This window comes from Carlito syrichta, unplaced genomic scaffold, assembly GCF_000164805.1.
Source record: "Carlito syrichta isolate Samal-C Ts95f unplaced genomic scaffold, Tarsius_syrichta-2.0.1 Scaffold304800, whole genome shotgun sequence".
Classification (NCBI taxonomy): Eukaryota; Metazoa; Chordata; class Mammalia; order Primates; family Tarsiidae; genus Carlito; species Carlito syrichta.
The window spans coordinates 411,527-426,906 of NW_007248896.1; the positions used below are offsets into that span (position 1 = coordinate 411,527).

General features: G+C 39.9%; 1 protein-coding gene across 2 annotated transcripts in view; it reads left to right on the forward strand.

Moving 5' to 3' along the window:
- JAZF1 (JAZF zinc finger 1) overlaps positions 1-15,380 on the forward strand; it is a 171,670-nt gene that overhangs the window by 12,785 nt on the left and 143,505 nt on the right. Inside the window, exons 1-2 of one of the 2 annotated variants that reach the window (XM_021713915.1) lie at positions 10,198-10,280; positions 10,467-10,539. In XM_021713915.1, the coding sequence (XP_021569590.1) occupies positions 10,238-10,280; positions 10,467-10,539 (116 nt within the window). In that variant the 5' untranslated portion in view covers positions 10,198-10,237. Of the gene's footprint in view, positions 1-10,197; positions 10,281-10,466; positions 10,540-15,380 lie in introns of those variants that run through there. The other variant, XM_021713916.1, reaches the window with a different exon arrangement.

Below are 15,380 nucleotides of genomic sequence, written 5' to 3' on the forward strand. Positions count from 1 at the left end.
GGCACACTCACAGCCACCCCAGCGTCAACCTGCTGGGCTCCGGCGATCCTTCCACCTCAGCCTTCCAAGTAGCTGGAAGTACAGGCGCACACTATCACGCCCGGCTAATTTTTTGATTTATTATGGAGATGAGGTCTCTCCAAGTTGCCCAGGCTGTTCTCGAAGCTGTGGGCTCAGGCAATCCCCTCACCTCAGCCTCCCAAAGTGCTGGGATTACAGGCTGGAGTGCAGTGGCACTGCAGCTCGACCTGCTGTGCTTAGGCGATCCTTCTGCCTCAGCCGTCCAAGTATCTGGAACTAGAGATGCATGCCACCATGCTCGACTAGATTTTATGATTTATTGTAGAGAGGAGGTCTCACCAAGTTGCCCAGGCTGGTCTCGAATCTCCAGACTCAGGCAATCCTCTTGCCTTGGACTCCTAAAGTGCTGAGATTACAAGCTGAGCCACTGTGCCCATCATTATGCCACATAAAATAGAGATAATCCTCAACAGTGCAGATTTTAATTTCAAAACACTTTATGGACAAAAGAACTGAGCAGCAGTTACCCCTAACACATTGCCAATTTAGTCTTCATTTCAACCCTGGGAAGAAAGTACTATCCTTGTCAACATTTTGCAAATTAGAAAGCAAAAAACAACCAAAAAACCTGAAGCTTAAAGAAGTTACATGGCTAGTGTTGGACTGTGGCAGGTTGACTTGGCTCGAGTTGCATTGTAATCCTAAACAACACCAACACATGGGAACAGGGTTTCCAAAGAGGAGGCAATTGAACCTTGGAGACTCCAGTACCAGATGACTAAAACACTGAACTTGGGGCCATTTTTAGCTCCATTCTTTTTTTCTCCTCGTCCCCAGTCTTTTATATTCACTCCCTTGTGAAATTTACCATTCACTTGGTTTCAAATGCAGTACAACCTCTGATTTCTTTATATCCTTGCTGAAATTCTACTGGGCCTAGTAGGTTCTCAGCCAAGTATTGATATGGTTATATGGTAACCAAGTTTTTAATCAGGGTAGCTGGGTTTTTATAGTTTGTCATTGTTTTGCTTTGAGGGACATGCTCTGATTCAGTTGCCTGTTGGAATGTGTGGTGGTGTGGTGGGATTCTTCAGCACTTCAGTCCCTATCTGTATCACACGCCCTTTATCTCTCCTTTCTTTGAGACCCATACTTCTTGGTTCTGCAAAATATCTTAGCACACATCAGAAGCAGACCTCATTTTCTTGGCTATCAAGCCCTTGTCACTTTCTAGTTACTTCTTTATTTTTGATAATGAAACACTCAGATCTTGTGTCTCCAGTTCTGTTTTCACTGTATCTTTTATTTCTGGATTCCAGTTTCTCTCCCACTCTCTATACCACCACCAGTTTTTTTCTAAAACATGGACCATATCAGCTGATGCTTCAGTGGCTCTGCATCCCCAGCAGAATTAAGTTTGAACTCTTAGCATTTTAAGCCTTCCATAGTGTCGCCAAATCTGCATGTCAAGTCTCTTGCTGAGCTCCAGCCCCACCGACTTCTTGCCAGTCCCTTCTCTTTTCTATTTCTGCTCACCTGCTCAAACGGTTTTCTATTCAAATCACCATTTTCTCACCTTTTCCAATGGTAGATTTGGTTCAAGACTCGTGCAAATTGTTCTTTCAAGAAGTTTCTCTGAGTCTCACAGGGAGCCATGTTTTGTTTCTAGGGCAGTTAGTATGTTCCTTTATATTGACACACATCAAAAGTTGTCTTGGATTTTTGTAAACTGTGAATTGTGTTCATGTTTCTTACTTAGTTATGAACCTACTGACTTAGACTTTCCCTTAAGCCATTAGCACATGACAAGAATTCAGTATGTCTTTTTTTAAATGAATCAGTTTTTTGCATTAAGAAAGCCACAGCTCTTATCTAGGTCCAAACAACCTCTCTGTCATTTTTCTTTTGTTGCCTTCCGACTAGCTTCTGGCCTCTTGATTTTGACCACAGAAAATAACAGAAATTGTCCCCTAGGAGCAATAGCTCCCTTTCTCAAACTATTCATGTATCTTGAAAGCAGGATTTCTCAACCAGGGCCCTGCTAACATTTTAGGCCAGATCATGATTTGTTGTAGGGACTACTCTGTGTATATTGTAGGATGTTTAGCAGCATCCTTGGCCTCTACCCACTCTTCCTCCAGTTATCTCCAGAAATTGCCAAATATCCTGGAGGTAGAGGGAGGGAGTGGGACAAAATGGTCTGTGTTTCAGAACCCCTCTTCTGAAGTATCTCTATAAATATTTTGCAACTAATAGGTATTGACCCTTCAACTCGGCTCTTTTTTTATAGCACCCACAGACTTTTTCCCTGTGTTTTCTGCCTCAAACTTAATGCTATTCTTAGGTTTCCTGTGAATGACTCCGCCGCTCACTCCCTTCAAAACCCAGCTCAGTTCCCATTCATCAGTAAAGGCTTCCCAGATTAGCCCTATCTGCCCCCTCCCTCTTTATTCTGAATTTTGCATCATTTTGTAGCCCTTTGAATATCTGTGCTTGATGGTATTTTTCATATAAGTATCTATGTACCCTGGTATAGTCATTTACACATGGGTGTGTTTTCCTCTCCTGTCTGTGTGACTCTCCTAGTCAGAACTGAACTTGGATGCCTGTTTTTGTGTCCTTTATATTACATGTCCAGAGCATTCATTTGTTTGTTCAGCATACATCACAGTGGGCACTGATCCTTCAAAGCACTGGGCTTAGGATTTGTGGCTTCTAAGACCCAGTTCTTTGGGAGCTTCCATATTAGTGGCGTGATAGGACAGACTTGCAAGGATGTATAGTACAGTGCATGGTAGAAATCACATATGGGCCAAAGGCTTGGAGGATGGGTAAGAGTTCCTAGACAAAAGTGTTAGGCAGAAGGAGAACAAAGTCTCCTTTCCATAAACAGGTATTTCCCTCCCAGCCTTGACAGAGGAATTTGAGAACCTCATTTTTCCACCTTTTCTTTTGTCACCTAACCTCTCTCACTAACAGCTGTCTTCTCTTCCAAATATTCCGTACAGATGCTTTTCATGGGCAAGGGTTACATGGAAGCTCCTTTATGGTCTTGTGTATTGCATGCTGCTAGGATCCATCATCAGGTTCATTTCTGGGGAAAGCAGGCGTGTGTGTGTGTGTGTGTGTGTGTGTGTGTGTATACACATGCACATATGCATGTGGGATTAAATGAGACCAAGTTTTAGCCTTACTCTAGTTTGAAAGAACTTTCTTATTGCTTAGTCTCAGCATCCCAGTCTCCAGGGCTGCTGTATACAGATGTGCAGGTTGTGCACTTCGCAGGCATACCTGGCAGCCATGGTGTTCTCTGGAAGGCTCTCTTGTCACAGCTAGCAAGGTGAGAGCTTGTTACGCCCATCACCACTGAAGAGTATGGACTGATAGTGCCATTTTCAAAGATATAGAGCTACACAGCTAATACTTACAGAAAAAAATCCAGCAGTCATCTAGTGATCCTAGGTGTTTGATGGGTTGGCAAAGTTAGAAAATGTCCAGTCAGGACTGTCTATTTCTGATAACTGTAACCCTCCAGACTGCCAGAAATAGGGAAGGCTGCAACACACTGTGTTTGTTTATAAATCAGCCTCCTGGAGTGTTATTCAAACAGGTCTTGGTTGAATAATGTTTATTCATTCACTTGTGGCAGAAAAACTCAGGCTACAAATGTGAACATGAATGCTTATTTTAATAGATGGTGTTATTGTGCTGCACAGTGTCCCTGACTTTTAGATATTTAACTCATAAAGTTTACGGCAACACTTAACTGCATCTGGATTTCACATTGAATTTGGGAAAGCAAGAATCTCACTGAAATTTGTACTGACTTTCCCTGTAATGGAAATTATGGCTTGGGAAAAGTTTCAAATGACGTGTCTATAAACTAAGGAAAAGTTGATCCATTCAAAGGCTGGTTATGTGCAATTGTAGGATTTTTTTTTTTTAAGAGTCATTGCCAATAAGAAATATTTATTTCAGCAGCTGAAGTAAACTAGCCATGAATTAAAAGTTGGTCTTTGTAAATTGTTGGTTCAACAAATTCAGTGTTAAAAGTGATGTGAAAGTTATAACAACTTTGTTGGCCTTTTAAGAAAGCTATAAAAGATGATCTGTGTGGAGTCTAATGTTACAACTAGATGGTGGCAGTGAATTGTAATCAGAGGATAAGCGGCTTTTTAGTGATCAGTTTGCTGGCCCAATAGGACTCAGGGCTCAGGGCTTCTGGTCTTAGCCCTGTTGGGACCTTTTGTGTAAGTAGGCATGTCGATTAACCTCCCAGGCCTTGATATGTTTGCTCCTTTGCTCTCTGCTTCCTTCCCTCCCTCCCTGTCTTCCTTCCCTCCTTCCTTCCTTCTTTCCTTCTGTCCTGTTCCCTCCATTTGTTTGTTTTGGTACCTCTCACTCATTTTCAAGACTTTTCATTCAATGTCTGGTGATCATTCCTTGACTGTTCTTGGTTCATATTTAAAACCAAAGCAATGAAAAGCTGCTAGGACGACTGGATGGAGCATGTTAACCATGCACTTAACTGTGGGGAGATCATTTAATTAGGGAATCACCAGATGTCGGCATCTGGCAATCTTTTCTCGTGCCTACTTAACTGAATCGGAGAGGAATCCTCATGACTGGCTGCCTGTGTTCTTGGAAGCAGTGGAGTTGGCATTTTTCTATTTTCACCCTCCATTTTGTAGCCCTGTCCTCACCCCTTTTCTTTCTCCCTCCACTATATTTAGTATCTTGCTTTAGTGTCCCTGGATAATCAGCCTCTCAAGCAGTCCCGTTTTCAGCCCTGAACCTTCTCCTCCTTGCCTTTCGCCATCCCTGGTACCTCCAAGGCCAGACCCTCTCAGGGCTTCTGCCAGGGGTTCAGTTCCTGGCTCTTGGTCTCTCCCACTGAAGGCACTGGAGGTTATAGCTGCTTCTATTCTCTAGGTCTCTTTCTATTCCTGTGTGGGCTTTCCATCTTCCAGAACACTGGTTGAAATAACTTGTTTGCTGCTGTCCTTAGTGAACTTGTCTGCCTTTCTTCTGTCCTTAGTGAATTTTTTCTTCCTTTATTTCCACTTGAGTGGGTCCTTGGGTGGTGAAGGAAACAAAAGCCCTTGATGAATCTGCTAGCTTTATCCAAACGCCTTCAATTTTCTTATCATAAAATTAATTGATCAGTGTATTCATTCAACAATTATTTTGCATCTCCTACGTGCCAGGCACCACGCTGACTGCTGGAGAGATGAAAGAAATTAAGACAAGTTTTTCACCCTTGAAAAGTATGGAAGGGGAAGGACATGTAACATCCCTCCAGTGGCCTAAGTGCAGTGGTGATGCTAGGATCGGAGTGGTGCAGAGTAAAGAGGCTATGGCACACTTCACCTAGAATGCTGGGGAAGGATATGCTGAACAGACTCTACAGCTCCGTAGCTTTATAAGTTCAATGACTGCACCCATAAGTTATTGCTGAGTGATTCCAAAGAAAAGTGGTATGTCCAGCCCAGATCTTCAAAATCACTCAGCTATCTGGGTGGGCTTTTGCCTCTCCAGGGTCTTCCAGCACAACAAACCCCCCACCGCCTTCCCACTCACATCCTCCAGGCCTCCCAGTGTTGCCATACACACTCAGAGAAGAACTTAGTGTTGAGAGGATATCGAATTTGGGGAAGTCCTCAAGGGATGTGATATCACATCTTCCCATCCTGCAAATAGCTCATGGCCCATAGAGGCCTTGTTAGTTTTGTTGAGAGGTTATATGGCTGTTTCTGACTTTCTTAAAATTATAAGTTGTTCCAGGTACATAAAATCCCAGCAATATAGAGTGGCTAAGCATAGCCAAGGCCCAGGAGCTCATTAATTAGCCTCAGTTGACCCAGCAAATAATCCTGATAGAGTTTTCATTTGGGCTTAAGATAGTACTGCAAAAGGCTATGAGAAACATCGCAAATCCAGATGCTTTGTTGCCCTGGGCTTCCAGTGCTGGAGACAACAAAATTGGTGAATGTGGGTCTATGGATTGAACAAAGTGGTCTGTGGTGTTTGCCCTTCCTTGGTCACGTTACAACTCCAGTTCCTAGTAAGAAGGCTCTGAATGCTGTCCTCTCCTTATTTCTGCCATTTGTCTTGTTGTCATGCTTGCCACTTGGGGAGCAATGGGAGCTGGTGCTGTGACCTTGAGCCCTTTGCAATTTAATGGGGTATATAAAACCATGAGTCACCAGGACCACATGAGCTACAGAAAGTTTCTACTTTGTACCTGTGTCTGGTGTTATATAGCCAAGTCTTTATTACAGTGCTGTACATTCAAGATATTATCCCAAGACAGTAATCCTAGGCACATTGCCGTCTACTTTAGAGGATGCTGTGTTTTAGAAACTTTGAACTACGCGGATAGGTTTTCATTGAGTATTTTTAAATACTTTTAATATTTGAATTCTTTCACCCTTCAGTCAACTCAAATCTGTGAGTGTGCAAGGAAGTGTTCAAGAGGTAGTCTGAGCAGAAAATGGTGTTGAAATCTCTGACAGTGCTGTGTGTAACTCTACCCTACCCTGCTGAAAAAGATTGGGTTTATCTTCCTGTCATTTCTTAGTGATATGAAAGTGGTCACATATTGTTCTCTTTGGCTGTAGACAACCACAAGCAATGCTTACTCTCTTGCCAGTTTAGGGAACATCATGCGACCATGAAAAATTCAAGTGTTTCTATTCCATAGACCATTTGCTAAGGTGTATTATATCTCTGGGCAATTGTAGACAATGTTTCAGTTCCACATTTTTACCAGTGCTGTAAGCAACAAGCCAGAAAAATATCTGGGAGATTCTTTACTATGACTATTTCATTTAATTTTATATTCTTTAGTGTAGCAACTTATCATGTGCTATAAATTTCTGATTGGTGTGTCACATGGCATAAGAAAGTTGTTTTTATTGCATTCGGTAATCTCCAGTGAATAGTGTTATTTGCCCCCAGTTCATTCTGATAATGTTTCTTCTGTCTTCATAATCCTCGCAAGGAGAATGTCATTATACAGTGCCTGGGGAGGCCATCCTGCTGCAAAAGCCTAGTCTCTTGACTCTCTAATCCTTCCTTGTATAGAGTTTTTAGCATCAGACAGTTATGTTTCTGTCAGGGAGGGAGAAATAGTGAAGGTAGCTATTTTACTGAATGTAAAGTGCCCAGCAGAGTAATTAAATCCATGAAATGGCGAGTCTTGATCACCACACACCAGCAGGCCAGGAAGCGGGTGACGGAACTGGTTTGTTTGTGACCAGCAAAGGATGCTATTTCCCCGGTAGCACTTGTGTAGCCTTGTCCTGGTTTATGGGCACCAAGTGCCTAATTTCATTTTAAAGTTGCAAAGCTTTAATGGATGTTCTAAACGTTACCCAAGGAAGCATTTAATATGAAAAAGAGATTTTAGGCCTGGTGGGTGGATGCCTGAAAATGCTGATATCTCTTTAAAGAAATGATTTTTAGTGAATCAGAGTCTACATTCTAGAAAAAGGGGAGAATTCTGCCTAAGGTGCTTCCACATAGTCTTCTTGTCATAGAAAGGGCAACTTTTGGAAGCTTCCAGGTGTCTATTTCCTACTTGTAATTAGATGGTATGTAAATATAAGTCTTGAACAGGTGATGGAAGTTGGTGAAGCAAAGTAAGAAAACAAAATTTCAAAACCTTGCTTTGCAAATAGGGTGATGGGTAGCATTATTGATTTTTTTATACAGTGCTAAAAACTTTATTTGTTTATCTCATTTAATCATTAAAACATTATTGGGTCAGGCACGGTGAGTCAAGCCTGTAATCCCAGAACATTGGGAAGCCGAGGTGACAGGATTGCCTGAGCTCAGGGGTTCAAGACCAGCCTGGGGAATTTGGTGAGGCCTTGTCTCTACGATAAATAAAAAAATAAGCCGAGCATGGCAGTGTGCGCCTGTAGTTCCAGCTACTTGGAAAGGCTGAGGTGGAGGGATCACCTGAGCCCAGCAGGTCAAGGCTGTGGTGACTGTGAGTATGCCACTGCACTTCAGCCTGGGCAATAGAGTGAGACTCCAACTCAAAAAAAAAAAAAAATTATTGATTCTTCATGAATCAAGATCACAAGATGCAGTTGGTGTGAATACCAGGGGCCAACACCATTTATTTGGGCATCAGAGAACTGTAGAATTCTATATGAGGTACTTCCTTCTCCTTCCCTAAAGATATTCTAGAGCTTGAATAGGAAATAATAATATAAATTCATGTTTGTATACCTACACACACATACAAACACACAATAATAAAAGAGAGAAATATAAAAATCAAGGTAGCTTGGAAAGGTGATAGTCAAAACATTTCAGAAATTCTATGATTTGGGAACAAAGGAAAGCTTTAGAAGATGGTTTATGGGAAAACTGTTATGTTGGGGTCAGTTACAGGAATGAAGACAAGCAAAAGATATAAAAATGTTTATGGACGTCTTAATTTTTTTCCCATTTTTATACAAATTTAAAATTCAGAATGGTGCTCTTTTCTTTCATAGTGCACCGTATTTAATCATTTACCAGATATCTCCTTGAAGGAATGGTTTTTAGTGAATCATGTTCAGGCTCATGTCTCCAAAATGAAGCCATTTGGTCATCAACACCAACATTTGACATGAAACTGTTTTGTGAGCACTTGAGAAGTTTTCCGCAAAGACATTTACAATCATTGTCTTGTTTGTGTTTATCTTTCTCGTTTCTCCTCATTTTTGTCATTTTTTTAAATCTCCAATCTCTTTTTTTTACCTCATTAAGCACCCAGAAAGACCTTTCAGGACTGGTGTCAGTCACCATTTGCACACATGGCCTGCTTAGCATACCAATGGGCTGTTTGCACAAAGCACCTTTCCCTATTGAGCATTGTTCTACTGACTTCTTTCCAGCAAATACCTCTCTCCAGAAAGGTGGATATATGTTGGAATGACAGCAGAGTTGGAGCAGAGTTTGCAAGGGTTGGTTTGCAAACTATGCTTCCCCTTGAAGTTCCCTTGCACTTAGAGCCCTGCTCCTTTTATCCACAGTCTGCCGATCCGGCAAGAGCCTCCGATATGTGTGTAAGCATTGCAGGAGGGGAGGAAATGCTGCCTTACTGATCCATTCTCATCAGCACTGCCAAATCCTTGAGACCCGACTCGATGGAGCCATTCCATTCAGGGAATCTTTGTCTCTTGTTTCAAAATTTGGCTTTCAAGGACGTGCAGTGGCAAAGACCCAGGAAGGAGGATTTCTGAATAGTGTGTCCCTGAAATTCTTGGCATAGGAAAAACGATTAAGTGAACATGAGATTCTTAACTTGAACACGAAGAATAAAGCTGGCACTGCTGTACGGTTTTAGTCTGGGAGTCAAAAGCATTGTAAATGGATTTTTATGCTATCATTTTTGCCACCCATGTTCTTTGCCACTGTGTCTGCTTCCCTGCCCCCATCACCTGCTAATGCTCTTTGGAGTTAGTGCTTGTATCTTACATCTCCCACGTGCAGTAAACACTTCCTGTGCAAAGGTGCTTGAAACAACATCTGTCATTACATCAAAAGACAGTGTCGCTACCAAGTGCAGCTGGAAGATTTCTAATAATGAGATGGTTCTAAATGCAGTCCTAATGAAAAGAAATGTGTGTGAAGTCCCTGAACCTTTTGCTAAGAAAACAAAAATATGTACTCACTTTCTTCCCTATAAGTTATTACTATTTAAACATTGTTTTTGCATATATTTATGCAATCATTTTTCTACGGGGAAAGTTGGAGACTGTGTTTGCGTTTCTGGTTGTGAAAAGTACATTTTTGGTGCTGTGCTGGAGAAGCACCATTATGAAGCGTTGCTATGGTGTTGAATTCTGTCTCTTTGAGAGGAAAACCCCTCTGGTGAATGTGGTATTTGTTGACTCTGAACCAGTATGAGAATTTCTGATTGAGAGTCTAGAAGAGTTATAATAAACTCATTATACATTGAGAAAGGTGAAGAGCTGCCCTCCAGAATATGAATCCAAACGTAAAGTGTTCAGTGAACAAGAACAATGCTCAGTAGATTTTCAAATTGATGGAGCTTTCCAATGGAAACTAATTTGTTCCAGCATTGAAGTGAGCATAATTAACAGAGACTTTCTTTCTTAGGCCGATTAACCACCAAAAACCATGCCAACATTGTAACTGTAAGCAGTGAAAACCAATATTTATGAGGGGGATTGTGCAAGAGTTTGTGTGACAGATGGACATTTTATCACTGTTGATGTTTGGAATTCCCTTGAAAAGTAATGCAATATCTTGTTATTTATGAATGAATGAACAAATGATTGTGCTTTGCTGACTGAGTTTTCTTTAAAAAGAGGTGTACTAAATTAATCTTTTTCTCTGTTTAGCCTCTGTTACTTTATATTAGGTAGTCTCATATATTCTGATGCAAAAACTGAAACATCAAAACTGTGATTTTATTACAGATACAGATCCACGTGTTTTAGAAAAACAAGAATTACAGCAGCCAACCTATGTTGCCCTGAGTTACATTAATAGGTAAGACATTTTCAGAATTTATGACAACTTCATATCTGCCACTTCTTTCCTTTTTAAACATATCTTTTTAACAGAATAGAAAAAAGTAATATTTTCAGTCTTAAAATGTTTGGCATGAAATTATTGAAAAGAAACCTCTATAAGGAATTTTTTTGTTTCTTTGCTGGGGAATTGGGGAATTGTAGTTCTCTGTGCATATGTTGCAAACGTGACTGATTTATAAGCTCATTCTGGAAGTATTTTGTATGCAGAGTTAGAATATGCTCTTCTGACTTCATAGGGCAGTTTGGGAGATTAATGTATTTATATTTGAGTGAAGCTTTTAAATCCTGGGGTGAAGAGGTACTTTATGAATTCAAAACAATGTTGGAATATCAGAATATGTCAGAATATAACAAATTGAAATAATTTAATATCAGAAAGTTATTTAGTAGCAGCTCATCTTTTAGTAAAAACATTCTCAGCAACTGACCCCATCTGTGTGGAGTAACATGAGTTTTTACTTAAACTGAACATGTGAACCCAACTTTAGAGAACCACTTCAAACTTGATATATCAGTTCTAAAAGAGGACTTAGTATTTCAGCCAACTCAAATAATTAAGGAGACAGTAAGTAATATTCGGAGAGAAACTGAAATCAACTTAGGTTAAGAAACACACAATCCCAAAGCAAAAAAGACAAAGTAGAACCAAAACTAGTTTTTAATGAGAATGAGAAACTCTGCTTATAATTCAGAGAATGAATTTTTATTGACAGTCCTTTTTACAGAAGGCGAAAAGTATTTCCTGCCTCTTGGTATAAAAGCTGAGGTTTGGGGTCTGAAGTGGAAAGCTGGGAATGAATTATCTGTACTGTTTTATTTGAGTGCCTTTTTAGAAACGTGTTTAATTCTTGCACAGATAGTGCTGTGAATTGGAGTCCTCTGTGTCCAGTTTCAGGTCCTTCTGTGAAACACATTTTTAAAAAGATTCATTAGCATAGACATCTATGTGTACGTCTCCCTTAGATTTTCTACTTATCAGCCTTTCCAAAAAGTGAGATAGACTAACAGTTGGCCGGGCTCGGTGGCTCAGCTTGTAGTCTTAGCACTTTGGGAGGCCTAGGCAAGTGAATTGCCTGAGCCTGAGGTTCAAGACCAGCCTAAGGCAACTTGGCAAGACCTAGTCTCTACAATAAATAAACAATTAGCCAGGCATGGCAGCGCATGCCTGTAGTTACGCTCCTTGGAAGGCTGAGGCGGAAGGAAAGCTGGAGCCCAGCATTTCGATACGGGGGTGGCCGTGAGTGTGCCACTGAACTCCAGCCTGGGCAACAGACTGAGACGCCAACTCAAAAAAAAAAAAAGAATATCTAACAGTTTTCCATTACCTACAATGTTTGACTGTGTTAAATAGAACACCTTTAAAGACACATCAGATACAAACAAAGATTTATACGCTTTCTGAATTTCTCACAGAACCAGTATTGTGTTTTATAATTAGCAAGGGTTTTGAAGATCTTTATTGCACATTGTAGTTACATGCATTAATATATATTAATTAGCTTACTAATATTGGAGAATAGGATGAATAGGCATATAGATTAATTGTGAGATTGAATAGGACTTTTAATAGTGTGGCTATTGGGCTTTGGGCAATATATATATACATACATATGTACATATATACACATATACATATATATACTATTTATACATGTGTACAAATTTGTGTAATACTAAGCCTTTTTCTAATATGAGTCTATGACATTTTCACATTTTCTTTATATTTGTTTTGTCAGCCATGTGGGGCAGCAGGTATCTACTAATTATATAGGTGTTATGCTCACTAAACTAATAAATATTCTGCCAGACATGATCTGGAACTACAAAAGGAGTCAAAGAATAGCGCCAAGGCCCACATACCAAAAAAACCACCAGAGAACTTGAATCAAGTATCATAGTTTAGAATAAATTGTGCTGCAGTAGGATGTGCTGGAATTTTAGAGAGTCAGAGTATGATCAGTGGGTGTGAAATTTCTTGGATAAGTCATCTGGGAGAAAGTGAGTCATTTTAAAAATAACTTTTATTATTACAGCCGTAGATAAGCATTATAGACCATTAGAAAATATAGTCAGGCAAAAATGTAAAATAAATTAAAACATCACATTCCCACCACCCAGGTATCACTAAATACTTTAACCCATATTTTTTCAGATCATTTTCTAAAAATGCATGTTTATAGGTAGACACAAAACAACTCAGAATTTATTAATAATTGGGTATATTCTTACATGTTTAAACTTCAGTCAGCTTCAAAGTATTTTTCATTTGATGCAATATACCTATGGAGGCACTGTTTCCACTGCTCAAAACAGTTTTTGAATTTGACAATTTTGATGCCTTTAAGTATTTCTGCCGTTTTTGGTTTCACTCCTTTCACATGGGCAAAACGTTTCCCCTTGAGGACTTTTTTTATCCTGGGAAACAAAAAATAAAAATGTTGCTTGGGGTGAAATCAGGTGAACAGGAAGGGTAGGGCATGGGAGTCATGCCATTTTTGTTCAGAAACTGCTGAACACACAGCTCATTGTGGGCAGGTGAGCTCGTAAGTTACCCATCATGAAATGGGCAAATGCACTGAAGAACCTCCAAAAAAATTTTTCACTGAAGTTGAATGCAACCTCTTCCAACAATGCTAGCTGGTACAATGCCAGTGGGTTCCTAGAAGACTTACCTAGCGGGAGAAGCCTGTACTGCAAGGGGCCCACCCTCCAAAATATAATTCTGGGTTTTTTGGGTTCCCCCCTTGTATATGATTTTTAACCAAGAGCTATACATGCTGTTTTGTCATCTATTCTCTTTTGTCATTCATCTCTGCTTTTCCATTTCAGTACATTTGAATCTTACATAATACCCAATCATATCCAGATTTCCCCAGATGATCCAAACATGTCCTTTTTTGTCTAGTCTAATGTCCAATTTGGGCCATCACAGTGCACTGGATGTTTTGTCCCTCAAGTCTCTTTTAATCTGGGACAGTTCCTGTTATTGACAACGACTTGTTGAAGAAATGGGTCAGTTGTCCCACAGAATGTTCTCACCTTCTGGATTTTTCTCTTGGTTGTCTCTTCAAGATGTCATTTGGAGGATTGCTTTTTCTCCTATATTTACTATAAACTGGAATTTAGAACTGGAAAAGCTGGCTTTTAACCTGAATGCCTCATTATATTTAGAAACCTGAGAAATAGGAAATTTGACAGATGAAATCCTGACTGGTAGGGAAGTAGACATATGTAGCGGATTGATTAGTTTACTGGTAATCTTGAAGTGAAGCGAAGAACTGTGTATAGAAGGTTGCCCAGGTTACTATCAGCTCTACTCATACAGGGGCCCTAGTGCCACAGTCATAGCACAGAACATAACATACCCAGAGGCAGCTCAACACTCTCACCAGCCTTTTTAAAGACTCACCTGACTTCACCCTGCAGCTCACCTATCCCTGGCCTTACTGGTGAGTCATGGTGGGGAATGATTTCTTCCTGTGTGCGTATTGTATCCTGCCATTTCCGTCTTATTCATTAGAGATGTGGAGGTGTCCCTCCCCACCCTAGCTGAGGCCTGCTATGCTAGGATCTGCTTGCTCAGTCCACCCAAAGCGCACAGGTTGTAGGAACCTAGTAAACAAAATGGAGGGTCAAGCAATGGCCAACTGTGAGTCTGGCCATAGTGAAAAGATATGCTGCAAAGAAGTCTTAGAGACCGTTGATAAGAGAAGGGAAACAGATAGTATCAAAATTCAGATGAATCCAGTACAGATTCAAGAAGATATTAATAAGGAATAGGTTATATGAAAGAAACCAGCTTGTTGGCAACATCCTGAATACAACAGAAAAGTACTTTAAAAATAAAGTTAAATAAACAGATTTTTTTTCCTTAAACCTTAGAGGGAAATAAACTCTGATTCTGCCAAGCAGTGAAGACAGAAAAAAAATGACTATTCTGCTGCTCATATATCAGCTTAAACAATTTTGATGGACATTTGGGTATCTTAAAATTTAGAAGAAACTTTCTTTGTCAATAATATTGACTAAGCAGTCAACAGAGGGCTAGGGTTCTAAAAATGGAGCTAACTTTTTGGATTATAAAAAAAGAAGAAAATAGTTACATAAACATTATTGCCTTTATATACCTATTTTAAATTGCTGTATACTCTTGAAGATAATGTATTGAATGTAATATATATTTATAGGTAGAAAAAAACCTTTGATTTCCTTAAAAGCAGTTCTATTTAATAAATGGCTTAATGGAAGTCATCTAAATTTTGGATTTTTGTATTCCATCAGCTTCAATATTATGTGTCATATAGCTTCTGGAAAACCCCACTGTACAATTGTGAGAAATAGAGAGTAAAAAAGGCTAATGGTAGTATACAGCAAGCCATTGGGTTCAAACATGAACAGTTAGACTCCAGAATCTAGCCACTATGTAACCTGATTTGTTGAAACATCAGAGAGTTAAGTACCAGAGAATTTAGAAAAGTAAGAGGAGAATTTGGAAAACTAACAATGGAAAAATAGAGTGACATGGCTGGGCAGAGGGGATATAGACATAAAAATAATACAGAATAATTGCCCTACCCTAGATAATTGGAGGTTAGCAGCCTGATACAATGAAACCATAGGAAACTGCAGGAGTTAAAAAGGTTATGAGAGAGGTGACCAGTAATCCCTGCGTGATATATTGCTACCACTGCACTGTGTTGACTGTGCAAGCAAATCCTAGCATAGCAGACCTCAGCTAGAGAGAGGAAGGACACCTTAGCATCACCAATCAGTAAGAAAGAAAGGGCAGAATACAAT